Raw genomic sequence first — 12,077 nt, 5'->3', positions numbered from 1 at the left:
TAGATAAACCAGTATCTACAAAGGCACTTAGTATAAAATACAAACTCCTCACCAAGTGGCTGAGACATAGATAAACCAGTATCTACAAAGGCACTTAGGATAAAATTCAAACTCCTCACCAAGTGGCTGAGACATAGATAAACCAGTATCTACAAAGGCACTTAGTATAAAATTGAAACTCCTCACCAAGTGGCTGGGGCATAGATAAAGAAGTATCTACAAAGGCACTTAGTATAAAATTCAAGCTCCTCACCAAGTGGCTGGGGCATAGATAAACCAGTATCTACAAAGGCACTTAGTATAAAATTCAAACTCCTCACCAAGTGGCTGGGGCATAGATAAACCAGTATGTAGAAAGGCACTTAGTACAAAATTCAAACTCCTCACCAAGTGGCTGGGGCATAGATAAACCAGTATCTACAAAGGCACTTAGTACAAAATTCAAACTTCTCACCAAGTGACTGGGGCATAGATAAACCAATATCTACAAAGGCACTTAGTATAAAATTCAAACGCCTCACCAAGTGGCTGGGGCATAGATAAACCAGTATCTACAAAGGCACTTAGGATAAAATTCAAACTCCTCACCAAGTGGCTGGGGCATAGATAAACCAGTATCTACAAAGGCACTTAGGATAAAATTCAAACTCCTCACCAAGTGGCTGAGGCATAGATAAACCAGTATCTACAAAGGCACTTAGTATAAAATTCAAACTCGTCACCAAGTGGCTGGGGCATAGATAAACCAGTATCTACAAAGGCACTTAGTGTAAAATTCAAACTCCTCACCAAGTGGCTGGGGCATAGATAAACCAGTATCTACAAAGGCACTTAGTATAAAATTCAAACTCCTCACCAAGTGGCTGAGGCATAGATAAACCAGTATCTAGAAAGGCACTTAGTATAAAATTCAAACTCCTCACCAAGTGGCTGGGCCATAGATAAACCAGTATCTACAAAGGCACTTAGTATAAAATTCAAGCTCCTCATTAAGTGGCTGGGGCATAGATAAACCAGTATCTACAAAGGCACTTAGTATAAAATTCAAGCTCCTCACCAAGTGGCTGGGGCATAGATAAACCAGTATCTATAAAGGCACTTAGTATAAAATTCAAGCTCCTCACTAAGTGGCTGGGGCATAGATAAACCAGTATCTACAAAGGCACTTAGTATAAAATTCAAACTCCTCACCAAGTGGCTGGGGCATAGATAAACCAGTATCTACAAAGGCACTTAGTATAAAATTCAAACTCCTCACCAAGTGGCTGGGGCATAGAGAAACCAGTATCTACAAAGGCACTTAGTATAAAATTCAAACGCCTCACCAAGTGGCTGGGGCATAGATAAACCAGTATCTACAAAGGCACTTAGTATAAAATTCAAACGCCTCAGCAAGTGGCTGGGGCATAGATAAACCAGTATCTACAGAGGCACGTAGTATAAAATTCAAACTCCTCACCAAGTGGCTGGGGCATAGATAAGCCAGTATCTACAAAGGCACTTAGTATAAAATTCAAGCTCCTCACCAAGTGGCTGGGGCATAGATAAACCAGTATCTACAAAGGCACTTAGTATAAAATTCAAACTCCTCACCAAGTGGCTGGGGCATAGAGAAACCAGTATCTACAAAGGCACTTAGGACAAAATTCAAACTCCTCACCAAGTGGCTGAGACATAGATAAACCAGTATCTACAAAGGCACTTAGTATAAAATACAAACTCCTCACCAAGTGGCTGAGACATAGATAAACCAGTATCTACAAAGGCACTTAGGATAAAATTCAAACTCCTCACCAAGTGGCTGAGACATAGATAAACCAGTATCTACAAAGGCACTTAGTATAAAATTGAAACTCCTCACCAAGTGGCTGGGGCATAGATAAAGAAGTATCTACAAAGGCACTTAGTATAAAATTCAAGCTCCTCACCAAGTGGCTGGGGCATAGATAAACCAGTATCTACAAAGGCACTTAGTATAAAATTCAAACTCCTCACCAAGTGGCTGGGGCATAGATAAACCAGTATGTAGAAAGGCACTTAGTACAAAATTCAAACTCCTCACCAAGTGGCTGGGGCATAGATAAACCAGTATCTACAAAGGCACTTAGTATAAAATTCAAACTCCTCACCAAGTGGCTGAGACATAGATAAACCAGTATCTACAAAGGCACTTAGGATAAAATTCAAACTCCTCACCAAGTGGCTGAGACATAGATAAACCAGTATCTACAAAGGCACTTAGTATAAAATTGAAACTCCTCACCAAGTGGCTGGGGCATAGATAAAGAAGTATCTACAAAGGCACTTAGTATAAAATTCAAGCTCCTCACCAAGTGGCTGGGGCATAGATAAACCAGTATCTACAAAGGCACTTAGTATAAAATTCAAACTCGTCACCAAGTGGCTGGGGCATAGATAAACCAGTATCTACAAAGGCACTTAGTATAAAATTCAAACTCCTCACCATGACTTGCAAGGCCACGCACCATTTGGCTCACTCTGACCCAGTCACATGGGTCTTCTAGCTGTTCCTAAAATACACCAAGTTCTTTCCTCCCTCAGGGCCACTGTGCCTACAGTTCTCTCTTTTTAGTAATAGCTCCTTTATCCCTAAGGTCTCACTCCCCCTTCCCTGATCAACTTATCTAAATAAGTAACCCGTGTTATTCCCAAATCATAATACCCATTTCCTTCCTGTGACAATTACCTGCTTACTCGTTTATCATCTCTGTGTTGCCCCACTACAAGATAAGAGCCAGGAGAGTGCAAGCTCTTGTTGCAGTATTTCATTATGGATGCTCAGTGAATACTTGTTAAATGAATGAATGGCCAAATTTCCTAAGTGCTATACGGCCTTGAAGAATATGTTCATTTCCCAATACAGGGGAAAACTAGGGCCTGTCTAATGATTGCAGTATTCTGAGTATTTACAAACAGAGATTTCTTAAAGCTGAACTATTATTTAGAAAATAAAAACTAAGAGTTGTCTGAAACATAAAAGAGCATGCAAATAAAACACATTAAAGTATAACCATCCATAATCGACTTTTTCAAAATTACAGTGGAAACAGCAGAGGCAGAGTCAGACAGAACTGGGTTGACTCCCAGCTCCAACACCTAACAGGGGGGTAATCTTGGTCCAGTTACTTAACCGTTTACTCTGAAACTCACATTTACCCCCAGAGATACAGTGAGGAAGAGATAACAAACTGGCACAAGACAGAGGTCAGTATGTCATTTATTTCTCCTGCAGGAAAAACAAATAGTATGGAAAGGCGCTAGAAGTGGACAAGGAGAATAAAGTAAAAGGGCAAGAGTGGTCAGGGGCAGAGCTCAAGATTGTTTAATTGTTTTTAACCTGTTCAAGTATATTGAGGATTTCAGGCCTCAAGTCTAATGAAATTATTGGGAAAATAAATATCTTGTGCAAGTGACTAGTCCTGATGACAACGTCACCACTTTTGTATCACTCAGGCCAAGACAGCAACATTCCCACTATCCTCTTAGGTTCCAGAAATCATATATATGTAGATATGTCTGACTATGTCTACGGTCGTTCATAAAAAACATATACCCTGCTTTATGAAGCTATTGCATTTATAAGAGACTCTACACGTACATGCACACAGAGATTAGTGAAAAAAATACCTGTTTTCATGAGCTTTAAATTCAGAGAGGCACATTAGTGAATCACAGTCAAAAAATCTTACAACCTCTTCATCTCCAGCCACTGCAAGGACAGATTCCTAGGAGAGAAAAAAAATACTATCCAGAATGTCATCAACAATTCCAACCATCACCACACACACTAAACTCCCATCACTGATTTCCGATCACTTACTGAAAGAAACGTAACAGAAGATACTCTCTTTTCATTTGTGATGGTGCCACTGACAGATGCAGTGTCAAGCTGATAGACATCTATTTTGTTCAGTATGACAACTACATATTTCTCTCCTCTTGGGGACCATTCCACTATGTGAGCATCTGTAAGTTAAAAGCACAAAGCTGTTGTATTTCATGAATAAAAAAGAAATTGATCAGGGTCATAATAAAAATAACAAATATTTACACTGTGCATTTTCACACCCATTATCCCAATCTTCACAACAAACTTATAACATGTATTTTGTGAGTTAAATTGTAGACAATGACCTGGTTCAAAGACTCATTAAGGTCATAGAGCTGGAAGGTGGCAGAGCCACACCAAGAATCCCAATCTGAAGTGGGAAAAGAAATTAATCTAAAGCATTTGCTCTCAGAGGGAACCACCACCATGCACAGAAATAAATGTGTATGTACATGCACACAAGAATGTGTGTGTAGGGCTTCCCTGATGGCACAGGGGTTGGGAGTCCCATGCCGGTGCAGGGGACACGGGTTCGAGCCCTGGTCTGGGAGGATCCCACGAGCCGCGGAGAGGCTGAGCCCGTGCGCCACAGCTGCTGAGGCTGAGCTCTGGAGCTCGCAAGCCACAACTACTGAGTCCGTGTGCCACAACTGCTGAGGCCCGTGCGCCTGGAGCCCGTGCTCCACAACAAGAGAAGCCACCACAACGAGAAGCCCGTGTACCACAACCAAGAGTAGACCCCGCTCGCCCCAACTAGAGAGGACCCGCGCGCATCAGCAAAGACCCAACGCAGCCAATAAATAAATTAATTAATTAATTAAAAAAAAAAAAAACAGTGTGTGTATATATATTCACGCCCCATCAAATTTTCAAATACATTTCAAACAAAAATACTCACTTTGTTTTATGTTTTTTATGAATGCCGATCTTCCTTCCACAAGATTCCATGTTCTGCAAAACAGGAAGCTCACTTACGGCATGATCACCAACTCTGACCAGGTATAAAGGTAAGTTTAAGGAAGACCCAAATGAAAATTTACCAACTCCTTGGCTATTCAGAAGGACTGCCTTCTTTCTTACAGCACCATGTGAAATATCATCAAGCAAGATTAAAACTCGCTCTGTTCCCACAGCACTTTCTTATGTATGCTGAGCCCACTGTATTTTTCAAAAGGTTTCACCTCCCACAGCTCTTCTTCTTCGGATCACCCTCTACTTCACAGCTACGACTGCAATGTAACGTGCATGTTTGAATATAGAGCCTGGCGTTTTTTTTCCATTATGAAAAGGTTCACTAGCTTTCAACCTCTCCCTTGTGTCAAAATATCATCAAATGACTGACAATGTGAGACAATACAGAAACAGAATCTAATTACTATAGTAAAAGATGTCCCAGGGGTGGGTTCTTGTTATACTTGGAGAACAAAGACCACAGCTTAGCAAAGGTGCTCTTGGGCCTTAATGACTTACCTTAATGTCTTATCTGTACCCACAGACAGGGCCAACTTGCCAGACGGGTGAATGGAAAGGAAGGTCACATGTCCTCTAAAAGGAAACTGACAGTTAGTCCCCAACTTGACTGGCACCTGGAGACCACCGATGGGCAAGTCTGGACTCACTTGTGAGCTTTAATCGACTTCAGGCACTCCCATTTCTTTGCATCCCAGACACAAATGAGGCCGTCCTCTGCCCCGCTGATTAAGTGCCTGTTGCCGTGGAATTTCAGGCAAGTTATTGTGCCTGTGGAAACACCAAGACAGGCGGAATTAACATTCATTTTGAGTGCAAACTCCATTTCTGGTTTAAAGGCTATGCTGAAGTAAAACATCCAACATCTTAATATTACTGAAATATGCCTTAAAGTCTCGGGCGAAGAAATTAATTTGTTTTTCATCTAAGATCATACAGTTTCAAGCCTATGCAAATATTTTCAGCAAAGAGTTTCTCTAGTTGTAGACACAGGTTTGAACTAATCAGTTCACTTTCTTTCTTTACATCCCCATAATCATAAATTTCGGAGATGGCTGGCTAGGATAGTTTGAGCAGAAGTCAAACAAAACTAACCAGCTAATCTGGGGAACAAACCAAGATGTACAGCCATATGACTTCTACTTTCCAAACAGTGAATTAGCTACCCAACCATCCATGATGCAGTTATTATTCCTTCAGAGCTATTTTTGATTTGACTTCTACACAGTTCTTATTCACTGTCGTAAGAATTTATTACAGTTTCATAAAATTAGTGCAATACTCTCTAATTATGCCTTCTGTATTCTCCTTCCATGGTTAACAAATCTTCCTACATCTTCTCAACTTCTTTACAGAACATCGCACTCCCTTCCACTCAAACTGAAGCCTGGATCGCCCATGAATTTCCCCTACAGCGCTCCTCAAATGTTAAAAGGCTGGAGCGAGGTGAGGCGATGGAAGAACCCAGTACTCAATCTCCCAAATCAGTCCTCAAGTAAGATTCCTTATCCTTTGAAGTTTGTGTCACCCAGCTTAACTGCCCTAAAGTTGAGGAGTCGGCAAACCACTGTCTGCCGGCCAAATCTGGCTGGTGGCCTGGTTTTGTAAATGCACTTTTACCGGAATACAGCCATGCTCACTCAGTTACAAAACGTCTATGGATGCTTTGGCATGGCCAAAGTGAGTAATCTTAACAGAGACTGTACAGCCGCAAAGCCTAAATATTTTCTATTTTGTCCTTCTCAGAATAAGAGTGTGAACCCCTGGGTCATTACTGTCCATCTGCACACCTCCTGGTCAATCCTTTACACTGCCCTTTATATTGAAAGAGCCAAAGATCTGTGAGGAATACTTCTGCACCCCCAAAAAGCACTAATAATATGTGGCCTCATGGATTCCCTTCTCCTCAAAGTGGGAGACTTAGCCACTTTGCCCATGTCTTCCTCCTTCCCTACTTCTCATTTTGGGAATTTTGCTTTCCCACATCTTCTACTCCTTCTTTCCATGACTCCATTTGTTCCCTGGAAAAGAGCTTATCCATTACCAACTGTTAGAAAAACAGGATTTGTACCAGGAATGAAGGAAATCAGGAACCCTATTTCATTCATCCCCTATCCAAACTCTTTCTAAGTCCCTTCTTGTTGAACACCTGTACCAATGGGTTTGGACAGACTAGACTTGTTTAACTTATTTCCTCCAAGCCTAAGGGAGAGAGAAGGCTTCCTTGTATGAACTGGGATTAGGAGACAGAGAGGAAAAGGAACGTACGTTGAAATCACTCAGAGCTGAGCTTCTGCTGAAAAGCGAGACACTTGTCAAAGTAGCTAAGGACCATCTAATATAAGAAAAACGTTGATCACTCTAAATTTACTGCTAGAAACCAATGCTTGGTGTGGAACTTCTGAAATATATGAAAGATAGTGTAAGAAAAAGGGTACCCGTCTTTATCTGCCTTTCGGTGCAGGAAACTAACTTGCTTGGCTGAGTTTCCTCAAACTAAGTATGTGTTTAAGTGATTCTACTACCTTAAGTTCTTTCTTCCTTTCCCCTTTCCTTCTGGAACACATGTGAAACCCCTCCTTCTCTGTCCCCTGGGAAAAATGCAGTGAAAATAGCACATGTTGTTCAATACTGGGGAAAAAAATTACCTGTTCAGTCTTTCTGTCCCTTGGTCCTCCCACTGTCCCGGTCAACTGCACCACCGGCGTGGAAAACACAACCGTGGCTTGCGGATCACCCCCCCCCCCCCCCGACCTCCTCGACTCCAGTAACCTTCGCCTCCTCTGTACTGCGTCCCTCACGCCTACAGCCCGGACGCTGTTACCAGCGAGAGCTTTCCCACATTAACTCTACGCTCTGACCACGGCCCCACATCGTCCCAGCCCTTCTTCCACTCAATCCACCTGCTTTCTTTACTCTGGAGATCTGCAGACCCTTGACACCCTATTGTCTCTAGGCTGACAACCTATTCTTTCTCCGAAACCCTCAATTCCCTTGTACATCGACCCTTCTCTTGCACACACCAAGTGACCTTCCTCTCTCTCCAGAAACGCCTGCAGCTTATTGCAGACAGATGCTAGTCCTTCCACAGCCTCCAGCTTCAGTCAGGCAGGCCCTCGTCAGTCCCTTACTTGTTCCTGGCACCTCTCCCAATATCCAAACCACGAGCACTTTCCTCAGCGCTGCTGCCTCCTTCTCATTCAACCCCCAACCTCCTCCACTCGAGATCCCCCCGAGATCTGGCCCCCACTACTTCTCCAGCCACTCCCACCTCCATTTCTATCTTCTCGTAACACCGAGCTCCTCACAATTCCCCAGACACAGCAGTGGTTAAAAATACAGGCTCTAGGAACTTCCCTGGTGGTCCAGTGGTTAAGGATCCGCCTTCCAATGCAGGGGACACAAGTTTGACCCCTGGTCGGGGAACTAAGATCCCACATGCCACAGGGCAACTAAGGTCACACGCTGCAACTACTGAGCAGGCAAGCCACCACTAGAGAGCCATGGGCCGCAACTACAGAGCCCATGCACCCTGGCGCCTGCGCACCACAACTAGACAGAAGCCCACGCGCTGCAATGAAAGGTCCCACGTGCCGCAACAAAGATCCCGTGTGCCGCAACTAAGACCCGATGCAGCCAAAAAATAAAATAAATAAATATTTTTTTAAAAAACCCAAAAAACGGGCTCTAGACCTAGGTTCAAGTTCTAGTTCCAGTGTTTTGTGACTCTGGGCGAGTCATGTAACATCTCTGAGCCTAGGCTTTCTCTTCTGTGAACTGACGGTACAACTACACCTTCCTGGCATACCACCGGGTACCTGATACCCCCTTGATAAAGTCAGCTACTCACGGGATGCTACCACCTGTGCCCCTCACACTGCCGGCTCTGCCTGGAATGTCCTTTTCTCCACCTTGCAAGTTTCACCTAGCCAACAACTGATACTTTTCTTATAAAATTATTCAGGTGTCATGTTAAGGAAGTTTTCAGTGAAAACTCGCTTCCTCCTCCTTGCCCTCTAGACTAAGTGCCTCCCTTCTGTCCCAATACAGACTGTGAATAACTTAAGGACAAAGAACCACATTTTTTCCATTTCTATATTTCCTAGCAGAAAATCTGCTACGTATCAGACACTTAATGAATTGTTCATCTGAAGTCAAACTGTAAAGTAGTAATACCTCAACATTACTGTCTTGAAGAACACAGTGTGCTTACCGTTGTGATGCACTAGAGCCCCGTGGTCTATCTTCTTTTTCATGTCATAAATGTGAATGGTTTCATCTTTGCTCCCAGTGACTACAAAACGGCTACTGACAGCCACTGCTGACAAGGAGGCAGTGTGGGCATGGTGAGTGAAGTCGGCCACAGGAGTCCACTTCTGCTAAAGAGTGATACGTACAGTCAGTGCCATGCCGCGATCGCATCGCAGTTCTCTACAAAGAGATAAGTGGTTTCGCGATCTACGAAAACCCTCAACGGATCCTACAAATGGAGAAGAGACTGTGCAATGAAAGGTAGAGTCACACAACAATCTGAGAATTGAATAAGGAAGGTAAAGCAGGAGATGGGAAGGCATCGCTGAGTATCAAAACAATTATGAAGACTGGGTTACAGGGACTTTACGGTCCCATCCAAACCCGTAACTCCTTAATATATTTACTTAGATGTGACACTTCCATACCATTCATTCACTCAAATGTCCAAATCTTGATGTGAATTTATTCACTCAAATACTGAATGACTACTATGTGCTTGGCACCATTTTAGGCAGTTGATACAGAGCAGTGAACAAAAGAAACAAAAGTCCTTATCCTAAGGGAGTTGCCATTCCTGTGGGAAGGACAGACAAGACACAATATGATGTCACACAGAGATGAGTATCAATATAACAACGCCTATAAAGAAAAATAAACAGGATTTGCATTAATACCAACATAAGCCCTAGAGAATGACCAATGATGAGGTCTTGAGAACTCTATGCTTGCTGCCATGCAACTTTTGGACTGGATAAGCGTGACTGTTTGAGTGCGAAGGATGATGGCTGAATACACACACATACCCCACAAATTAAGGGAGATGCATCAAGAAGTATTAGCAAAACAAATAAAGCAACAAAGAAAAAAAATTCACCAAACTTGTTTGAACGCACTTAGGATGTGTTATTGCAAATTAATTCCTAAAAACGACAGCAGGATAGTCCTTCCGTCAATCAGGACCCAGGGGGCCTCTTTTGCGTAAAGGTACAACATTCCTGAGGAGTTGCTATGGCCATAAGTCAAAGAATAACCTTTACTTGTGCATGTTACAGAAGGAAGGCTGGTCATCTGGGATATTGCCTGACTAGGTTTAGAAGCAGTACCGGGTAATGGTTAAGCGCCTCAAGCATCAGAGACACCTGGGAATGTGAGTCCGAGGTCTGCCACTTATTAGCTCTGTGGCCTTGAACAAGTCGCTTAGCCTATCTCGACTTCTGGTTCCTCATCTGTAAAATGGGAATAACTGCACCTGCCTCAGAGGGGTGCTGTGAGGACTACTCTGTGTCTGCAACACGGAACGCAACGTAATTACAGAAAGAACACAATCAGCAGCATCACCTTTGAGTATTCAAAACACATACCTTTCAGCCAAAGGCAGATTAACCACCAGAGTAGAAAACAAAATAAACAGAACAGTCAAGTCATATACTTCCAATTTTTTAATTAATTCAAGACTGACACTTTGACTTCTTCATAAACAAGTACTCAATGAAATAGGTTTCTGGGAAACACCTAGGACTGCTTAGGAGAAAAAAGCAGCACAGGACTAAAGGTTAAGGGATCTTGTCTCTAGTCCTGGGTATGTCCTAACCATCTGCTTGACTACTGCTAATTTACTTAACCTTCTAACGCACACACCCAGTAAAATTCTTACATTGTGGTGTAATTTTTCTGCATGTGTTTGCCTCCCTCATCCTCTCCTCCTTATGTCGGGAAGATCTCCAGTGCAGGATCCATGCCTTTGGCTTCTTTGCACCTTCACTGCAAGTACTGGCCTCACCGTAAAGGCCCAATAATGAAATGGTGTCACTTGATCTATGAGGGGTTTTTCCTGATTTAGCTCAAATATTTTGTAAAATCCCGGAACATAAATTCAGTGAAAGAGCGAACTGTCCTTTCATTAAATCCTGAACACCTCACGGGCTGTCAACTTGGATTCATAATCTACGGCCCACTGGCCCGTCTGCAGAAATGCTAGCTTCCTTCGCGCACCGTAGTCGGAATGTTTACTACGAAAGACAGACATCATCTCGTCGTACGAAATGCTTTCTCCGTGTTTTAAAAGACTAACGTGTATTTTAAGTCTCCTAAGTTTCGTCACCGAATCCCTAAGATATCAGACGGCGCGCCCCCTTGCGGCGCTGTGTTTACCTCGGCCGTGTGGGAACCAGACCCGACGGTGCCCGCCCCACCCGCGGCGGCCCCTCCGCGCGCGGGCTCTCACCTCATGGTCGCCGCTCGCCTTGGGCTCCAAGCGTACAGCGAACCCAAAAAGGACCTGCTCGTAGCAACCAGCTACCAGCTCCATGCAGCAGCGCACACGCATCCTCCACGAGCCCGGCTCAGCGCAGACCGGTAGTGACGAAAGCGGATGCAAGGGGGAGGAAGGGGTCCTTCCTGCGTCGGCGCTCAAGTTTACGTCAAGACCGCGGGGCTGCCTTTTAGGCGCCTGCATCCGTGGGAGGGATTTCAGGGCTAGAAGATCACGCAGAATTTCCAAGAAGGGAATAAGGAAGGACGCCCCATGACGAGATTCTCATTTCAAGGAGGGAGGGGGGGGGAAAACCCTGGGGACTAGCAGGCATATTCTAGGGAGCCTTGAGCTAGGCGCTTCTGAAGCGAGTGGGCGGGACATCCTCTGCGGAAGCCCCTCGTTTCCGGAACGTCTACGAAAGGGGCGGGGCAGCCTCCAGCGTGGGCGGAAAGCGTAGAGGAGGCTCGGCGTTGCAGCGCAGTTGGTTAATGTGGACCGATGTCTGTAGTGGGCTGTGATAGCGGGACAGGAGTTAGGTCTCCTTGTTGTTTAGGAAGCCGAGGAATGAACTTTTCTCGCTCACATTCTCTGTAATGGGGCAAGGAGGGGTGGCATTTAGGGTTCGCCGTTATCAGAGGAGTCCGATTCCCTCGTTCCCGCGCGGGCTCGATAATCTCGTCCTGCACACCTTTCTTTGCAGCCAGGTTATGGCTTGTCGAACTCTGGGGGCAAATTGGCCAACGTTGTGGC

At 44.1% G+C, this 12,077-nt stretch overlaps 1 protein-coding gene across 2 annotated transcripts in view; it reads right to left on the bottom strand.

The window, feature by feature from the left end:
- Nucleotides 1-11,454, bottom strand: part of PAK1IP1 (PAK1 interacting protein 1) — a 107,119-nt gene extending 95,665 nt beyond the window's left edge. Inside the window, exons 1-7 of one of the 2 annotated variants that reach the window (XM_082413338.1) lie at nt 11,298-11,454; nt 9,033-9,198; nt 5,470-5,590; nt 5,321-5,395; nt 4,749-4,801; nt 3,842-3,987; nt 3,649-3,746 (exon numbers count right to left, since the gene is read on the bottom strand). In XM_082413338.1, the coding sequence (XP_082269464.1) occupies nt 3,649-3,746; nt 3,842-3,987; nt 4,749-4,801; nt 5,321-5,395; nt 5,470-5,590; nt 9,033-9,198; nt 11,298-11,399 (761 nt within the window). In that variant the 5' untranslated portion in view covers nt 11,400-11,454. The remainder of the gene's footprint in view (nt 1-3,648; nt 3,747-3,841; nt 3,988-4,748; nt 4,802-5,320; nt 5,396-5,469; nt 5,591-9,032; nt 9,199-11,297) is intronic. The other variant, XM_082413339.1, reaches the window with a different exon arrangement.
- Nucleotides 11,455-12,077: the final 623 nt, after the last annotated feature.

The sequence above is a fragment of the Balaenoptera physalus genome (genome assembly GCF_965194825.1).
Source record: "Balaenoptera physalus genome assembly, chromosome: 11".
Lineage (NCBI taxonomy): Eukaryota > Metazoa > Chordata > Mammalia > Artiodactyla > Balaenopteridae > Balaenoptera > Balaenoptera physalus.
Note: the sequence above shows the minus strand (reverse complement) of the source record. Positions and strands in the feature narration are given on the sequence as shown.